The sequence below is a fragment of the Scomber japonicus genome, chromosome 18, assembly GCF_027409825.1.
Source record: "Scomber japonicus isolate fScoJap1 chromosome 18, fScoJap1.pri, whole genome shotgun sequence".
NCBI lineage: Eukaryota > Metazoa > Chordata > Actinopteri > Scombriformes > Scombridae > Scomber > Scomber japonicus.
In genome coordinates this window covers 22,193,221-22,212,031 of record NC_070595.1, presented here as the reverse complement: position 1 = coordinate 22,212,031, position 18,811 = coordinate 22,193,221, and the positions used below count along the sequence as shown (strand labels likewise).

Genomic DNA, 18,811 nt, shown 5'->3' with positions numbered 1-18,811 from the left:
AAAATCATCACAAGTCAATCATACAAATAATACCACTTTGCAGCAGATTAGCATAATGTTCCCATCATCTTTCTTAGATAAGAATCACATGCTGGAAATACAGACACTGTAAATGTCCAAGATATGTAAAAGGACTTAAGTTTCTCCTGTTGTATTTATGTAATGTTCAATGAAATGAATGAGTTACATGGCACTTTTAAACAAAAAAAACAAAACAAAAGACACATATTGATATGTATATCATGAATTACAGCTGATAATTGGTTGTTGAAAGTGAATTCATCAATCAAGTTACGTGCTAGGAGCCTTGGCACATCTTATGAGCAGCTGAGGATCTAAATTAAATGAGTATATTACATAACACTTTTGACAGGAACAGTGCTTAGTTATTGTGTGTGAAAGACTGCAGCGTATACAATACTGTATATGGATTGGAGTACAATTTTGCTCTCAGGTTAGTGTGTATGTTTATGTAACCTGAGCCGTAACTCAGGATATTGTACTGGATAGGATTACATTTTAACTTGCCCAATGATTTCAAGAACGTTGACTGGGAAGACAAATTTGAAGTGAACCTTCACATAGAATGATATTATTACTACATACTTAGTTTTTAGTAATGCAATGCATGACAGGTATAATGCGGACCAAAAGAGTAATCACATTTTTTAGACAACACTACAGGGTCATAAGAAGAGCCTTATACGGAAACAGGGTTGTACAAAGGATTACTGCTTTAGCTTTCCCTTTTCTTTTATAATGTAATCACCAAGAAGCAGCACTAACAGCAAACAACAACCAATGGATCTATATTGCCCAACACTTAGGACACTGGGCACATTATGATGTGCTCCAAATGTAAATGTGAGTATGACTGTGTTACAATTAATTGTTGTAGTCACTTTCTGTAAAAATTTCTTTCTCAAACATCTCAAATTAGATGTCGCTAGGTAGATATTTTGTACCTTCTTCTGTGATAATCAGCAAATATTTAAACTGTAGCATGATATTTATGTGTCACAAAGTAGGTTTAAATAAATAGCCTCCAGTTTGACAGCAAGTCTTGCAGAAAGCATCAGGATCAATCTCACAACGTGGTGCAGAATAAAAATAGGATTAGGATGATACTTGTTTCATTTAGGTGCCAGTGGTCGGCTACAGCTTGTGACATTCTTTCATGGCAATTTGTTTTGACTCTGATTACTGACTCATCGTATTTTTACAGTGATATTTTTGTGAATGTAACTTATTTGTGTGGTATTAGGCGAGTTTCTATCTTACATTTATGTTCAGTGACTGCCAGGTGATGTGCTTTGAATGTAATGTTGCCGTATCTTCAATACAATCTGCGGTTTCATCTTTGAAGTATGCCTGCCTCATTTGTGCTAAATATGATAAATGATGATGCACTGATCACTTCCTCATCTGGTGTAAATAGAATATATTACACTTGAAAGGAAGGATTCCTTTTCCCCTCTATTACCCCCTTCAAAGTTTTAATAATTCAACCAGAAAATGTCTGTTCTGCTTGGTGGTCACAGGGCTCATAACTCAACACCCTCCCGCCGTCTCTCTCAGTTGTCCCACTGATTAGAGGTGGACAGCCTCCTCCTTCGCCTTTCTTCCCAGACTCCCTATTTCTCATTTCTCAGTCACTGAGTAGTCAGGAGAGTTTGTGTGGGAGCGAAACATTCCAGTTTAATATTTGACTCTGACTCAGGGATGAAAAGGATGGGAGTAGTACTATATGAACAACAGAAAACAACAGAGGATGACTGCACCAAATGAGTAATACAGTTCTGATGTCATTTTTAATTAAATAATTCAAAAAAGACTGGTACAAATATCCTGTGCTTACAGGAAAGTATTAATGTCATTTTCACATTTACACTTACATGAAAGGTAAAAGAATAATACATTAATTAAATAGACAACCTGGCTAACTCACAGTGATACTGCATTCATTGCTTATATTAGAGCTGACATAAGAGTCACTGTACTGTACTGTACATAACATGGCAGGAACGCATTATAAACCCATCTGTGCTGCTGTGGAGACAAATGTAATCTGAAGGTGATGGAAGATGCAGGAGTGCTACGACGGCTGAGGTACTGGATTCGCAGCTGAAAAAAGAAATGGAAAATATTGTTATGTTGACCATTAATGTGATACCATGTAAAATGGTGCAGTATTGGTACCATTTTGCTGACATAATAACCAAATTAGGGTTATTGGTGCGAAATTTTACCACTGCATGTCTGAAATCTTCCAGCATGCACAAACCATGCGATGTGATTAAAATACACCTCTGCTTCTTCAAGAGACAAGCAAGAAGCTAATATCCTGCACACTGTTCACATTCTTATCTCTTGTGTTTTACTCACTTCCATTTTCAGCTGTTTATACGAGACTTTGAGTTGTGTACAGCTAATTCCAGCCAGGACTTACCCACTTCACTGAGGTCTACTGTCTCTGCACAGCCCAGAAAGCGAGCCACATGTGGTGAGCAGGAGGAAGGTTGCTCCTGGTTTTCCCTGAGACAGCGCTCAAACTCCACAAACTCCTTAGAACAGTCCTGTCTGATCTTCTGGATCACTGGGCTATCAAAACAAACGTAGGAGTTACATACAAATATGCATTTTTTGCCACCCAATTATCTTTCAATGTGGGTGTGAGGGTATACAGGGTCACATATGAGTGAGTGCACAAGCATGTTGCAGCCTTACTGTGATGATGTGCATTGTGCAACCTTCATCTTCAGTTCATAACACTTGTGCTGCCATGTTGATGGGTTGGAGGCCACGCATGAACCATAAGCTTCCATTTCTTTGTGGCAGTACTTTGCCGTGATGTCCATAGCAGCCTGCCTGAGAGGTAACAGATGCAAGCACTGTCATACATACATACATACATACATACACATACACACATATATATATATATATATATATATATATATAATATATATATATATATATATATATATATATATATATATAATATATATATATATATATATATATATTATATATATATATATATATATATATATATATATATATATATATATAGCCCATTTCATTAGGTAGACCTGTGTAATCTACTTAAATCCACTGCAAAACTTCTTCCATAAATTCTACTTTATTGTAGTTTAAACATTTTCAGTTTTTGTTAAAATTGTCATAAAAAGGTCATAATTCTACTTTACTTGTATTACTGAGGTCGTAGTAAGTGGTGGTGCTGGGTTGCATTATATTGACTGGTGTTCCATAATATAATATAATGGAGTAGACACAATATTAGGAACACCATTCAATATAATTCACCCTAATACATCACCATCACCCACTATGACCTCAATATTAAACACAAAGCAGAATTATCACCTTCCTGACAATACCAACAAATACAAACTGTATAATAGAGGCCAGTGAGTGTATATGTCCAACAACCCATCGTCAGCTTTATAAACTTCACGAGCAGCAAAAAAGCAAATTAAACTTCGTAGATTTATTCAGCATTCATACATGATTCAAATAGCAAACGCCTTTATTTGCAGCATTAATCTAATCTAATCCATTGATTACAGAGAATGTGTTGAAATGTGCGGTATTTAAATGTCTTACATGTTGCTCTTTAAGGTTCGTCTCACACGATGAAGCTGATCAATCAAGGTTATAGTACGAGCACTGGTACATGTGGTGCCATGTCTGTTCTGCATCCACTGCCGCACACACCCTTTTAACATCTGATAGGAAATTATGAAACAGTACTATAATTTTATTGGTTAAGGCTTGCGTCAATCATACGCTTTGGTCACGCCCCTACAATGACGACACAGCTATTAAAGAGATAGCAGCTTAATCACATAATTACAGCATTGAAGAACAAATGACGTTTATATTTGATCAGATAAACTTTCTTATAGAGAAGTAGTGTGACGTTTAACCTAAAAAACGCAATATACGTGTGTAAAAGATTATTACTTTTTGATTTTCCACGTTTAGCCGCGCTGTACTGAGAGAGCGTTACGTGTCTTTGCGTGTTTACGTATGCGGAAGCAACGGTCAGAGAACTAACGATTCAGTAAACGGGCTGTGGAGGCTTCACCGAGACCCGCTCCGTGTGTTGAATCGTTATTTTTACCGACTACAGCACGACGGGGTGGCGGTAGATGATAGCGGGGGGCAGAGGGGCGAGCAAAGTAAAATGAACGACGCCAAGAAAGAGGGGAGAGTGGCTGCAGACGGGATGTATGGACCGGATGAGACGCAAATGGCCCCCTCTGTGAACCACAACCAGCATGACAGCGGCACCGGCGACGAGCTGGTGAGCTCGGTGACGCTGTACAGGCGGAGGCCTCGGCTGCTGCACGGCACTGTCCTCCCGTTCCTAGCTGTCCTCTACCCCGGCTGGCTGTACGTGTGGTTAGGGGTGTACGGAGCCTCGGAGTACCCGGAGGCAGGCCTCCTGGCTCTGGCAGCTATCGGGATCGCGCACGTCCTCACGGCGCTCTCCGGTTATTGGTCTGTCCATGCGCACTGTTGGCTCACTTGTTCCAAGGTAAACATGAGTTATAACAACAATAACACAACTGAAGTGTACTGATGTGCATGACTGAGTCCCTATTTAGATCAGCATCCTTGTAGGTAGAGGTCAAAGGCCAGGATCAGCGTGAATCCAGGTGTTTATGTCTTGCTTAAAGCCACCACAGAAGGACAGGTGTGAGGTGTGAGACCTCCAACAACACCATTTAATTGCATTGAGGGATGTGTGTGTGTAACCATTGCACTGACAGAGCTTTCATTTCCACATTTTTATTTTCGTTTTAGTTCAGAAAATGTGTCAGAATTTGGTTTATTGCTGAGTAGGTTTGCACATACAAGGAATTTACAACATACAAGTTACAGATTAGATTTGAAATGAATGAGGATGAGATTAAATGTATAAAATGCTGGAATAAACAGTATGCACTCACCGGCAACTTCATTAGGTAGCCTACACCTGTGCAATCTAATTCAATCCAATACAACAGCTCTGCTATAAATTCAGCATTTAAGAAGCCTATACATTTTCAGTTGCTTTTTTGGATAATGTTAACAAAAACTGAAAATGTATATACTTAAAGTTTAATTTATAGCAGAGCTTTTGTATTGGATTGAATACGATTACACAGGTGTACCTAATAAAGTAGCCGGTGAGTATATGCAGTGTGCAACCATTAATAATAAAAACAATAATACAAGTTGTGTTACTGTTACATACCATGTATAAAGATTATCTGGGACTTGTGGACCTAATATCCTGGATACATGTATTTTTATAACACTTTTATCAAAGATTGGATATGCTATGTTTTCATTTTGCCACAGAGGTTTAAAAACCTGTATGACACTCTCATCTCATCAAGCTTACATGAAGTTTCAATGGTCAAATAAAAACGCTATGACTGAGCTTGATTTTCATATTGATCAAGCAACTGTATGTCAGGGTTATATGTCTGATATAAGATAAGCTAAGCTGCAGAGGCACACAGCTCTACCAAAAATAACAGTGACGTGCCATAGTGTGTGAGTTTGTCACCTGTTCATTTGTATACACAGGAACCAGATCCAAACAAGGCTACGCTGGCGAAGGTTATACCCACCCCCAATAACGGATCTGCTGAGCTCGTAGCACTACAGAGGGACCAAGTGAGTTCTTTTTTTTTCTGAGCATGCTCCAGGATGTCTCAGTGAGTAACATTCAAGACATCTTAGAAAATACTACTACACCTTTCTTGAATGAAGGCTGGCATTTACATTTTCTCTCTTTCTCTTCTACTGATCAACAGGATGAAAATGGAGAGGGGATTTTATCTTTTGAGTTTCAAAAGATTTGCTACACCTTTGACCACAAAGAAAAGAAATGTTTCCTTCCAATAGCATTTCCCATCAACCACCCAATGGGCCACTTTCAGTCTTGGCGTGGCTACCAGGAGGAGACTGAACTCAGAGCGGCAGAAAAGCGCTACGGCACCAACCGTGCTGAGATGATGGTGCCAGATTTCCTCGAGCTATTTAAAGAGAGGGCCACAGCTCCCTTTTTTGTTTTCCAGGTATGTAAGCTAGGGAAAGTTTCTGTATAATTTCACATGTGTAATTGTAAAAATTACAACAACAAGTAAGTGAGAGATAGCAGCCGTCGTTGAGAAAGCTAGAGAGTGAATGAAGAGACTGAGCAGCATTGTTGAGAACAAATCCATGAATCAGATACATTCAATTCAGACACAAGCAGACACACAGACCTGCTGCTCTTTATTCATCCATGACACACAGAGTCCCAAACATACACCCTGTGCGTTGTGGTTGGCTGGGGGCTACAAATCCACTGCCCAAAGGTTGATGCCCAGAAGCGATAAATTCACCATCATACCCTCCTTGTGGGTCATAACATAGTGATGAATACTTTGATGATTCAATTGTTGACCTACACATGTGAAGTCAGCTGTCCTCTGCCATTCAACAGGTGTTCTGTGTGGGGCTGTGGTGTTTGGATGAGTACTGGTACTATAGTGTTTTTACACTGTTCATGCTGGTGGCATTTGAGGCCTCCCTGGTTCAGCAGCAAATGAGGAATATGTCTGAGATCCGCCGCATGGGGAACAAGCCCTACATGATCCAGGTAAGCTTTGACACAAATGATAAACAAACATTTTCTTTTGCACCACAAAAACTCTATCGACAGTATATTTCTCACGTCTTTTAAAGTATCGCACTTAAATTGAGTGTATTTTCTGACAGGTGTACCGTAACCGCAAGTGGAGACCAATATCAAGTGATGATCTTGTCCCTGGTGACATCGTCTCAATAGGTAAGTGCCCTGTCAACATTTTATTACTTCTCTCGACACTACGTGATGCTGTGGGTGTTTCACATGTGTATTCTCCACTTCACAGGACGTTCGCCTCAGGACAACTTGGTACCCTGTGATGTGCTGCTACTCAGGGGCCGATGCATTGTGGATGAGGCCATGCTGACCGGAGAGTCAGTGCCTCAGATGAAGGTTAGAAGCAAACTTACATATATAATAACACCAATGCTGAGGGCAAAGACTTTTGAGTGCAAACTGCAATTATTGTAACTGGCAATGCGCTTATTGTGGGGTCATGATAACTATAATTACAAATGTGTTACGTGTCATAATAATAACATAGTAATCATAATAACTGCTGATATTATGGGGTATGTAGGAGCCAGTGGAGGACTTGGACCCAGAGAGGATCCTGGATCTTCAGACAGATTCTCGACTCCACATCATCTCTGGCGGGACGAAAGTGGTCCAACATAGCCCTCCTTTAAAGGCCAGCGCTGGACTCAAACGTAAGTGAATATTCCTCTTATGATTTATGTGTTAACAACAACATATTTTGGTGAATCAGTAATTCAACAGTAGGTCTGTCTTCCATCTTTTTAAAACGAGTTGCCAGCTCATTATTTCCTTTATGTTGTGTGCAGCTGTAGACAACGGCTGTGTGGCCTATGTGCTGAGAACAGGATTCTACACCTCTCAGGTGAGGAACTGCTGTAGTGTGTCTTTATTTTATATTTAGCTATATTTCTATATTTGAATCAGACATCACGTCACTGAAGGACATGAACCAGCTGTGAATGTCTGCTTACTGTGTGGACAAACTTGCTTCCAGGGTAAACTATTGCGGACCATCCTCTTTGGTGTGAAGAGAGTGACAGCAAACAACCTAGAGACATTCATCTTCATCCTCTTCCTCCTTGTGTTTGCAATCGCTGCAGCCGTCTATGTGTGGGTAGAAGGTGAGGAGCACAGGGTGGACACATTCTGATGTAACTGTAATCTAACATAGACATAATCATAGTCAAAGTGACAGCTAATAGCTGGAGGTGAGGGCATAAGTAATATCTAATTAGGACTATCTTTGTTCTTACTTCTTCTTCTTACTCCCTCAGGGACCAAGGATGTCAGCAGGAACCGCTACAAGCTGTTTCTGGAGTGTACGCTTATCCTCACCTCAGTGGTTCCACCAGAACTCCCCATAGAGCTTTCTCTGGCAGTTAACACATCTCTTATCGCTCTAGCTAAACTTTGTAAGTCTCTGTGTGTTTCTGTTCTGCATATCTGTAGAGAGCTGCATGAAGCAACCTATAACATAACCTTGCAACAGCGGTGATTCATTTGAGTCTTCTTTTCCTCCTCTTGCTCAGATGTATTCTGTACAGAGCCCTTTAGGATACCATTTGCAGGGAAAGTGGAGGTTTGCTGTTTTGACAAAACGGGAACACTGACTAGTGACAGTCTGGTGGTACGGGGAGTAGCAGGCCTCAGGTAAACACTGTCCTCCATTCTTAGTGGATACCAATCCAGCCTAATTTGTGATGTACAAATTTTAAGTTAGTTACAATTTTCATGCACTTCATGTGGAGAATGTCAACTGACATTTGCATTAATGACAGAGAGGGGAAGGAGGTGATGCCGGTGTCTGAGATCCCAGTTGAGACACATCGGGTGGTGGCCACCTGTCACTCACTGGTCACTCTGGATGATGGACAGCTGGTCGGAGATCCACTGGAGAAGGCCATGCTAACTGCTGCTGACTGGACCCTCACTAAAGGTACAAGGAAATTACCTTCATGAAAAGTAAAGTTCAAATCAGTGGCAGCTGTGTGTGAGAGAACACACTCATTGATGTGTTGGGCGCCATCGTCACATGTCCCTCTCAAATGTGCATGTTTTTCTGATTGCAGTTCAGTCATTGTGGTTGCACCAAAGCTGTTTTGCTTTTTTGTCTAATGCAACCAGTGCACCTTAAAGTAATGCTTGTCATCAATGGCAGGGAAATATTTCCTCATTATAACTGTATATGTTACACAGTAAATGACATGTTAGTGGTCTCACTTAAAAAAAGAAAAAGATGATTATCCATTTGAATACCTTTGCTCTTAATGTCACAAGGCATATCTGTGTGTGCCTCACTGACTCTTATGTCTTTGATCAGATGAAAAGGTATTCGCACGTGGCATCAAAACCCAGGGACTTAAGATCCACCAGCGTTTCCACTTTGCGAGCGCTCTGAAGAGGATGTCAGTCCTGGCCTCCTATGAGAAATTGGGATCCACTGAACTCTGCTACATATCAACAGTCAAAGGAGCACCAGAGACACTCAGAGAAATGGTACATATGTATAACATCCTCAATACATACTCAGCCATGGTTTATCCAATACATGCCTTCATACCCTTTGTTCTAACGTGGCTGTGATTGTAGTTTTCAGAGTGTCCGGCGAATTATGATGAAGTCCACAAGGAAATGTCACGAGAAGGGGCTAGAGTACTGGCATTGGGTTACAAAGAGATGGGACACCTCAGTCATCAACAGGTGCTTAATTAATTTTACTCAAAACTGTCAGAGATGGTCTGATCTCTCTGAATAGATTTCTTTAAATTGATGAGAATAGATTTTACTTGAAACTGATATGGATGTTGTTGTGTCACACAGGTCCGGGAGATGAGTCGCAATACTCTGGAATGCGACTTGACTTTCGCCGGATTCATGGTTGTATCCTGCCCCCTCAAGAGTGACAGCAAGGCTGTCATCAAAGAGATCCAGGAAGCATCTCATCATGTAAATAAGCTGCTAATGCACACATACACACACACACAAACTGAAACTGCTTGATATTTAAGATTGATGATTCCTCTTCTTCTGCTGTCAGGTGGTGATGATCACAGGCGACAACCCTCTAACAGCATGCCATGTAGCAAGAGAGCTCCACTTCATCCAGAAAGAGCACACACTTATATTGCAGCCAGGCCCCAATCAGGGTACGTCATCAATTTACAGAATCACAATTATTACTTGATTTAACAGTGTCAATATTAAAATTTGAGCGAAACAGCACAAGGATTTTTGTAGTGATATATTTGCAGTAGGTAATATGATCAAGGACTTACACATATAGTGCAAAATTATGTACGACTGATGTTTTTTTTTTTTTTCCAGGTACGTGGCAGTGGGAATCCATTGATGGTACTGTGCAGGTACCACTGCCCCCTCCCTCTGTTTCCTCATTCGTGCATCAGTTTGACCTGTGTGTAACAGGGGAGGGGCTGGCAAGACTGTGCTGTGATCCTCGGCTACTCCACACCCTCTTGCCTCACATTGTAGTGTTTGCCCGTGTCAGTCCAAAGCAGAAGGTAGGTCACTTTTTAAGAAAAAGCCCACTATAAAACACTGCTAAAAAAGAAAACATTAGAAACATATTTCTGGGTCCCATTCGATGTGTAGTGGTGTGTATTTTCACTACAGCTGTTGTCCATACATAGACAACATGACATTATGTAGATGTTTTAAACAATACCTATAATGGACTTATATTGCAGAAAATGCTTTATTGGTCATTTGGATTTTGTAGCGAAGTTCACCAATAATACATTCAGATACTTCATAAGGGAAGTAGAATTAAGGAAGAAGATTGTAATACAATTGCAACCTAAAATATTTATTTTAAGTAAGGGACATTACTCATTTTTTCCTAATGGGAACTGGAAACATTTAAGTGTATGTCTTTGGGGTTGTTCAGGGGCATTTTGGGAAATGTAGGGAATCATTATTTTTAGTATGACAGATTGATGGTGTATAAAAAAGGACTTTAACAGTGTTTTGGAATTATAAAGCTGTTTGTCTACTGTGTTTCAGGAATTTGTCATCACCAGTCTTAAGGGGCTGGGTTATGTGACACTGATGTGTGGTGATGGTACAAATGATGTTGGAGCTCTCAAGCATGCCCACATAGGTAAGATTTGCTAATCACATGACTACATTTCTATGTCTCACTATACTGTATGATTTAGGTATGACAATTTTGTTTTTCCTCAGGTGTTGCACTGTTAGCCAACGCCCCTGAGCGCATGCCTGAAAGAAAGAAACGGGGGAGAGAGAAGGAAGCCCCCATAACAGAATCCAGACCTTCACCACCTGTCAGTTCAGGAGGGAAAATAAGCTCCAGGGCAGCCAGACAAAGAGTGATGGCTCAGAGAGAAGAGCAGCTTGCGGCACAAAAGGTGTGTGTCTTTGTAATTTACTGAAAGTACAAGCGCCTGCATTCTGATTCTAGGCATGCAGTCCGAATTGTAGGTAAAAAAAAAGGAGATTACACTTGCCTTTGATAATAAATAATAATAAACTTGCAGTGCTCTAGTCTAAATATCAGGGTGTGTTCTTTAACAGGAGAGGATCAGTCAAGTCTTACGGGAACTTGAAGAGGACCAGGTACAAATAGTAAAACTGGGTGATGCCTCCATCGCTGCCCCCTTCACCTCCAAACTCTCCTCCATACAGTGCAGTGAGTAACACGTTTGTTATTTCAGCCTTTGACACAGTTGGCAAAGATTCAAACATAAAACTGCCCCCAACATCTGAAACTTGTCACGTAATCTTTTTCCACAGTCTGTCATGTAATAAAGCAAGGCCGCTGTACTCTGGTGACAACACTACAGATGTTTAAGATCCTTGCTCTCAACGCCCTGGTGCTGGCCTACAGCCAGTCTGTACTCTACCTCGAGGGGGTCAAATTCAGTGATTTCCAAGCAACCCTGCAGGGCCTGCTGCTGGCCGGATGCTTCCTCTTCATCTCTAGGTCAAAGGTGAGAATTTATATAAGGATATACAGATACTGCATGCATGTGATTTAGCCAAGTTCATCTTAACTGACACATGTTTATTGTATATGATATAAATCAAATTAATATTTTTTTTCCTCCTGTTTATGCAGCCACTGAAAACGTTGTCTAGAGAGCGGCCCTTACCAAACATCTTCAATCTCTATACGGTGTTGACTGTGCTGCTGCAGTTTGCTGTTCACTTCTGTAGTCTGGTGTTCCTTTACAGAGAGGCACAGAGCAGAAGTCCTCCCAGGTAAGACACGCAAAGAGAGGAAACAAGTGAACAGCAGCTCTGTTTTTACAAAATAAAACTTGACATTTCTTTTGTCCTTTCTCTGCAGGGAGGATCGATTTGTAGACCTATACAAAGAGTTTGAACCCAGCTTAATCAACAGCACCGTGTATATAATGTCAATGGCCATGCAGATGGCCACCTTTGCCATTAACTACAAGGTACTTGTTCTCATTGCTGTTGTTATTTGTTCCTGTATTCTCTACAGTATAATAGACTATTTGATGATCAATAATGTAGTGGCTAGTTGAGTATTGACCAAGTAAATATATATTATTCTTACATTTTATGTACTCAATACATTTCTTGTTGTGTTGAATAGGGTCATCCTTTCATGGAGTCTCTCAGCGAGAATCGACCACTATTATGGAGTATCGCTCTGTCTGGTTTAGCGATTGTGGGACTTCTTACTGGTTCCTCACCAGAATTCAACGAACAGTTTGCCCTTGTAGATATTCCAACTGAGGTGAGCAGACATAATGAGTCTTTTGACTTATTTTACAATATATTGTTTTGCTGCTATAGCCTTGTAACAATGCTGTACCCAATGAGGTAACCTGCTTCCTATTTACTTCCTTGCAGTTCAAATTAATCATTGCCCAGGTTCTGGTGGTGGACTTTGTCATCGCTCTGCTGGTGGACCGTGTCCTGCAGTTCCTGCTCGGCAAAGGAACTCTCAGGCTGCCTTCTTGAGCTCAGTGCCAACAGTGACCGCTTCCCTTATCAACCAAACTGTAAAGGGAGAGAAGACATTGGAGAATGAAGAGAATTAAAGCTGTTGTGACAAGCACAAGACAGCTGAGACAGTCATGGCGTGCAGTACTGTACACTCCGTGTATCCCTTCCCTCGTCTTACTCTGCCCCTTCCTACCTATCTCTGTTTCTGCTCTGTGTTTGAATTCTTTTTCCTGTTATCTTCATAAGTTCTTCCCTTTTTCTACACTTAAGTCCTTTTGTTCACCGACCTCCCTCCCTTCCCCACCCTCCCTCCCTCCCCTCCCTCCCTCCCCTCCCTCCCTCCCCGCTGCTATACAAGGCCATGAAGACAGCAGTATTGAGTGGAGTGCAAGACTGTGTGCCAGCCAGAGTGAAACATACAGGCACACAAAAGAGGCATTCTCCAAGAGAATTGCAAAGTGTTTTGGTTTTTTTGATTCCTCTCCTTGATTTTGTAAAAAGTGAAAAACATCTCTAACAGACTTATAAAAAGACTTACAAATACAAATCATGAAGTCTGTCAAGTGTTTTGTCATCTTACAAGTACTGATGTGTCTGCACATGGAAACGCTGAGCATGAATTATTATGTTTACAGAAATCGGTAAGTAAGGAGCGATGGGGTAAAATATTTGAAGAAATGTATCCAATGAAACCTTTTGTCTCATCAGGTGCATGACACAGGCCAAAATGAAACATGCCCTGTCATTATTTTAACAAGGACAATGCACATGACCAGATTGACCATTTAAACAACATTAAAACAAACATACAAAATCAGAATAGCAAAAAGCAGGCATCTGGATACGCAGAAACCTGTATTTCCATCTAAGAGGCAATTGTAAAAATGTACTTATTAATGTGGTATTATGTCCATTTACTTTACTATAAACTATGCAATTTCCAATACATCTCTTTTATGAGGCTGTTAAATTGGAGATAATGAGTGTATCGATGTGTAAAAGGTCAGCCCATAAACTGAAATGATAGAAACACAAGAAATGAGAAAATGACACATATCATTATAGGTGAGTGTGGTTTCATGAAAAGCTCAGGTGTTTGTAAACTATGACTAGATAAGGGTTATGTATAAATGAAAACTAGTTAAAGACGTGAATGAGTTTTACTCAGTTATGTTTTTGTCAGATACCACTGCTTTATTGCCAACAAAAAAAAAAATATATATATATATAACAAACACAAATAACCAGTGCTTGGGAAATGCCATAAAAGGGTCAAAGCTATTGAGCACAAGCTCTTGACTTCTGGAGGCCAAGGCATTAGAGCAATATTTTGCTAGATACCAGAAATCCAACTAATAAGAACAAAGACGGTCAGGGCCCCAGGTGCCCCTTTGAACTTATAGGTCAACACTGGGTCTTAACTTGATCCAGGGGGATCCTCTACCATCAAAGGTCACGTCTTTACAGAAACGTGTTATTACAGCTCATTCAGTATCATAAAGTACTCAATTACTAAATTATTGTTTCTAGTGGATTTCAATGTCCTATTCCTCAGCATCATACTGCTTTCACAAAGTGTAAAAGATTAAACTCGAGGAAAACTTTTGTAGGCACTCAACAACCATGAGCTTTGACTTTGGTCAAAATCAGTATTAGGGAGTAATTTGAAACGGCATTATGTTATTTAATTACAAAATAAATGTAACTGCAATCTGTTACTAAGAAAAAAATGTTTAGTTAAATTACAGTTACTTATAAAAATGTTGATGATTATAAAGGGGGTTACATCTGAAGTCAGACCTTCAAGATTTTGCTCAGGAGGAGGGTTTTTCCTCATTTTTAAATATAAAACATGTTACTGAATACATATACTGTATTTTGTTTGAAAATTATTTTAAAACATGTTTTTTTTTATTTTTATGTTTTAAATAAATCATGTGGTGGGCTTATTGTGAGCACACATGGGCTTATATGGTGTCACAGTACAAATTAAGCCCATGCCAGACTTTTGACTTTTTTCATAAAATAGCTTTATTTTAAAATCTACATGAACTAATGAATACATTTTCAAATGAGAGATAAATCTTCCTTTATAAGGAATTATCTCGCTTATAAATCATGTCAGTATCCATGAAAAACACCTTAACTTAGATTTTTGTGGACTTAATTGGTACACTTACCCCAATAGTTGAAAACATTTGTTAGAAAATCATAAAGTAATCAAATGTAATAATTGTGGGGGGTTTTGGACAATGTAAATGGAGCTTAAATTGCCGTCACACTACATTTCCCATAATGCATTGTTCCGTAAAGGGGTGTGGCTTGTTGAACGCGGGTGAAGAAAACTATTTGAAAGAAAAAATGGCGGAAAAACAACCGGAGACTGAACAAAATGGGTTTGTATCTTATCTTTTTTCCAACCGTTGTTACAAGCGAGACGACAATGTTGAGAAAATACATGAACGCTTTTTTAATCTAAATTGTTGTTTTTTTTTGTCTGAATTTCGCTTAAAGCAAATTGAGCCTCTGTGCTTATACGTCTAATGTTGTCAGCGAACAACAACGAAACTTACATGTTTTCTCTGTGTCTAAAGTTAAGTTATGAAGAAGCTAATTAAAAAATATATATCTTGCAGTTGCGGAAATGTGGCTGTTGCTGATACTCAGAATGAGGTAAGACATTTTTACTGACATGCAAACTTGACATTAGCTGGAAAACAGCAGCCCAGCTAATCCTACCTACATCCATGAGCTAACAGCTTGCTAATCATTGCAAACGAGTCACTGCTGCTTAGTTAGCTCTTTTGGGTAATCTGTGTGTGTATTACAAGGTGAACTCGGTGAATCAGACACCCAAAAGATGCTCATCCACAAGCCCCGACTCAGCCCCTCCGCACAAATCTCCCCGCACCGACGTCCAGTCACCCACCACCACACAGGCACCGGAGACAGGAGATGGACACCCAGAGACAGACAAACAAGAAATGCAGACAGAAACCACGGAGGGACCAACAAGTCCACCTGGTAGCCCCACTGCAAGGAGGAAATCCTGGAGGAGAGCTACTTTAACCCGACGCAGTCTCCCTGCCCTCCCAAACCCATATCAGGGTGAGTTGAGAGTATGGCTTTCTCACCCATTTGTAGTAGGTACAAATACACTAAATGAGCATTTGTTTTCATCTGTTTAAATATCTATATTTGTGTGTTTTGTGTAGTTTTGTGCAGGAGCATAAGTACATCCTTGTCACAGCAAGAGAGGCTGGAAAAATTGATGGAGGCTGCGATGAAGGTGAGTTCAAAAGATCATGTTTACACTCACCAGCCACTTCATTAGGTACACCTGTGCAACCTCCTAATATTTTGCCCCCCTCAAGTATTTTAATGGAGTGGATACAGTATTAGGAACACCAATGAATATAATGCACCATAGTACAGCACCACCAGCACCAGGTACGGCCTCAGTAATTATCACCAATATCAGCAAAAACTGGAAATATTTTTGCTTCATTTATGGAGCTGTTGCATTGGATTGCATTAGATTGCACGGATGTACCTAATGAAGTGGCCGGTGAGTGTATAGTATTAACTTCACTGGGATAAACTTAACAGAAGATGTGAAAAAAGTAGCAATCTGCTTATAAGTTGCTTTCATCTAAGTGTGATTGGCTGTGATAAATTTCTTTTTTCACTTAGCTGAATTTCATTGGAAAGGGAATTGAATGATGAACTAGTTGGTGCTTAACAAAACATAATGATGTAGCCATAATGATTTAGCTGTGAGGTTAGTGGTTACAGTAGTCTATAGGGCCACATGCACTTAATTGACAATGGTCATAACTCAAATTTCTAATGGATCTATGTCTAATCACCTCTCTGCTTTGTCTCAAGCTGGCAATAGAAAGAACTCAAAATTTGATCCAGTCGGTACCAAATTCGTCACTGGAGTCTTTTAAAAAACAAGGTTAGTGTTTGCACTGCTTAATTTTGTACATATTTCAGAGAGCTTTTTTATTTCAGCTAAATGTCTGTCATATAAATATTTATTTTAGTAATCTCTGTACTCTCTTCTTTGGTGTAGTTGAGCACATGCAGAAGGAGTGGGGTTGTTTGGCCAAAAGCATACGCAGTGAACCACAGAGTCATCAACTTCCTGCCAGTGTGGCTAGGTATTGAAAGCTGTTTGATTTATTTTACACTCTGTTGGGCTTATATTTATTGTTATTTTGTATTTGTATTTAAAACTGCATTTCTACCTATGTTATTTGATGTCAGTTCTAGTGATCCCGAAGCGCAGAGAGCTGTGGAAAAAATCCAGAAAGCCACCAACAGGTATATTGCTATTTTCTAATATAACTTATCAAGTTTTATTTTCAAAGATTAGTTACCAGGCACAGAGTGTTCATGCAAACATAGTGTGATTCACCACACAAGGCTCCTTTACTAATCTGTGCTGTGTTTTAGGCTTCAGGCTGAATGTGAGGCTTGGGAAGCACTACTGAACAAACACCAGAGTAAGGCAGAAGAATTGGAAAGGTGAAAATGTTTGCCGTCATTGAGGAATACAAAGTGTGTTTATATTGTCTTCTCAAAGTTGTGCCAACAATGTGTTCTCTATTTGTTACAGCAAAGTTGAGCAGGGCCAAGAGAGAGGTGTATCATTAGACCCTACATCTGTGGCCCAGTCCTCACAGTACCAATTCATCCAGAGCAAACCTGATTACTGCGCTGTCCTAAGTAGACAACAGCCCATGCTTCACACTATGGAGATGATTGTACGTTTGAAATTACATTTTTATATTACTACTAAAAATAAAATCAAATGTTCTAATATGCCATCTGTATGGTAAAACATTAAAGCTAGCAAAAAAAAAACAATAGAGGAAGAACTATTTGGCTGTGAGAGTGATGAAATACCAACAAATCTTGCATAGATTAAAGGTCCTGAAACCCTGTTTATAATCTTATTACTATGATAATAAGTTACAACAAGAACAATTATCTCCTGTAGTTGGAACAGATGTGTTTTTGGCCTTTGTGTGGCTTAGTTGAAAAAGCTGCAGGGTTTCAAATGTGATGACAGTTGTGGAGCTATATGCTTATCATATCTGATCAAACCGCAGAGTTATTGAGTGTGGGACTCTGGATAAATAAGAATTCATTTTCTAACTATAACTTTTATTGTTGATTATTTATTCATGAATATTTAATGCTACAGAAAAAAATACTTAAGTTTAATTTCAAGATTTCAGGAGGATTAAACTATTCCTTAAATATGAAGATACCTGACCTTTTCAAAAACATTGTAAATCTGATTTGTGTATGTGTGTGCTTGATCTTTTTATCTGTAGATGGACCATCAATGTAAGATGGTCAGAGAACTTCTGTCTATCAAGGAGCAGTCACAGTTATTGGTGAAAAAGACCAGTGGCCGATTGGGTAATGATTTTCTTTATTTGTAATCCTTTTGTATGAAATTATTTTGGTCTTGTAACCAATGATTTACAGTCTAAATTCATTTTTGTTACTTTTTTTCCCACCAGCTGCAGAGGCGGGATTCCAGACTCTTTCACCTGACCCCATCAGGAACTTAATGGCTGCACCTCTATCATCTGCAACTACATAGTCATTCTGGCTGGAGGCAAGAGCGAGCAACCAACCCTCTACTGGACCATGTTTTTTTTATGACTTGTATATGAAGCTCATATATGTGTACTAGTTTCTTCTCTTTTGATCCGCAGCAGCAGGACTCATATTAGAGCTAGTTGAGGTAATTCATGCTTTTAACCAGCAGGCGGCAGTGGCTGTTTATATAAAATTGTAACATGCTTAGTGAATGACAGGAGTGGATTTTTCTGTTATGCCTTAATTAAAAGCATTCTCAGCTGTGTATACTGAAACTGTCAAGAGAAACATTTGATAGCTGCCAACATCTTGCAAAACAAGGTAAATGGTCAGTCTTCATTTAAGAAAAAAATAAAATATGCCTTTTGGAAACTAATAATCTGTACAAAGTGATCTGTTGTCCTTACGCATTCAAATATATTGACTGTTGGAAAACAAAAGTGATTTTGTTTTTATAAAATAGATTGTTTAAAATGTGATGTTATGACATTTGAAATTATATCTTTGAGTGTGATTAGTATTGTCTTCATAAATGTCCTAAAA

The 18,811-nt window shown here is 39.4% G+C and overlaps 3 protein-coding genes across 3 annotated transcripts; 2 read left to right on the top strand and 1 right to left on the bottom strand.

The window, feature by feature from the left end:
• Positions 1-1,840: 1,840 nt before the first annotated feature.
• Positions 1,841-3,881, bottom strand: LOC128379565 (coiled-coil-helix-coiled-coil-helix domain-containing protein 5). The gene is made up of 4 exons (XM_053339240.1): positions 3,628-3,881; positions 2,728-2,868; positions 2,450-2,601; positions 1,841-2,124 (listed from the first exon to the last, which is right to left on the bottom strand). Exons 1-4 carry the CDS (start codon positions 3,747-3,749, stop codon positions 2,096-2,098), a joined length of 444 nt encoding a protein of 147 aa, XP_053195215.1. The 5' UTR covers positions 3,750-3,881; the 3' UTR covers positions 1,841-2,095.
• A 72-nt stretch (positions 3,882-3,953) lies between these two features.
• On the top strand, positions 3,954-12,950 carry atp13a1 (ATPase 13A1). The gene is made up of 25 exons (XM_053339167.1): positions 3,954-4,564; positions 5,605-5,694; positions 5,835-6,098; positions 6,509-6,664; positions 6,784-6,853; positions 6,939-7,045; positions 7,233-7,362; positions 7,498-7,553; positions 7,686-7,812; positions 7,966-8,103; positions 8,221-8,341; positions 8,470-8,627; positions 9,012-9,187; positions 9,281-9,391; positions 9,512-9,637; positions 9,729-9,837; positions 10,016-10,209; positions 10,712-10,808; positions 10,892-11,076; positions 11,243-11,357; positions 11,462-11,658; positions 11,787-11,929; positions 12,018-12,129; positions 12,291-12,434; positions 12,551-12,950. The coding sequence occupies exons 1-25, from the start codon at positions 4,211-4,213 to the stop codon at positions 12,659-12,661; spliced, it is 3,591 nt and encodes a 1,196-aa protein (XP_053195142.1). The 5' UTR covers positions 3,954-4,210; the 3' UTR covers positions 12,662-12,950.
• A 2,052-nt stretch (positions 12,951-15,002) lies between these two features.
• Positions 15,003-18,593, top strand: LOC128379549 (kinetochore-associated protein DSN1 homolog). Its single transcript, XM_053339223.1, has 11 exons — positions 15,003-15,042; positions 15,283-15,319; positions 15,478-15,754; positions 15,862-15,935; positions 16,535-16,607; positions 16,725-16,812; positions 16,919-16,975; positions 17,108-17,179; positions 17,271-17,418; positions 17,995-18,082; positions 18,187-18,593. Exons 1-11 carry the CDS (start codon positions 15,008-15,010, stop codon positions 18,267-18,269), a joined length of 1,032 nt encoding a protein of 343 aa, XP_053195198.1. The 5' UTR covers positions 15,003-15,007; the 3' UTR covers positions 18,270-18,593.
• Positions 18,594-18,811: the final 218 nt, after the last annotated feature.

What these genes read in the sequence shown, in the direction of transcription:
- LOC128379565 (XM_053339240.1), bottom strand. Translation starts at nt 3,749, where the DNA reads ATGTTAAAAGGGTGTGTGCGGCAGTGGATGCAGAACAGACATGGCACC. An exon ending in CGAACCTTAAAGAGCAACAT is followed by an intron (nt 2,869 to 3,627) that starts GTAAGACATTTA and finishes GTTACCTCTCAG; the next exon opens with GCAGGCTGCTATGGACATCA. An exon ending in AGTAGACCTCAGTGAAGTGG is followed by an intron (nt 2,125 to 2,449) that starts GTAAGTCCTGGC and finishes TTCTTTTTTCAG; the next exon opens with CTGCGAATCCAGTACCTCAG.
- atp13a1 (XM_053339167.1), top strand. Translation starts at nt 4,211, where the DNA reads ATGAACGACGCCAAGAAAGAGGGGAGAGTGGCTGCAGACGGGATGTAT. An exon ending in ACAAGCCCTACATGATCCAG is followed by an intron (nt 6,665 to 6,783) that starts GTAAGCTTTGAC and finishes ATTTTCTGACAG; the next exon opens with GTGTACCGTAACCGCAAGTG. An exon ending in TATCGCTCTAGCTAAACTTT is followed by an intron (nt 8,104 to 8,220) that starts GTAAGTCTCTGT and finishes CCTCTTGCTCAG; the next exon opens with ATGTATTCTGTACAGAGCCC.
- LOC128379549 (XM_053339223.1), top strand. Translation starts at nt 15,008, where the DNA reads ATGGCGGAAAAACAACCGGAGACTGAACAAAATGG. An exon ending in TTCACACTATGGAGATGATT is followed by an intron (nt 17,419 to 17,994) that starts GTACGTTTGAAA and finishes TTTTATCTGTAG; the next exon opens with ATGGACCATCAATGTAAGAT. An exon ending in AAAGACCAGTGGCCGATTGG is followed by an intron (nt 18,083 to 18,186) that starts GTAATGATTTTC and finishes TTTTCCCACCAG; the next exon opens with CTGCAGAGGCGGGATTCCAG.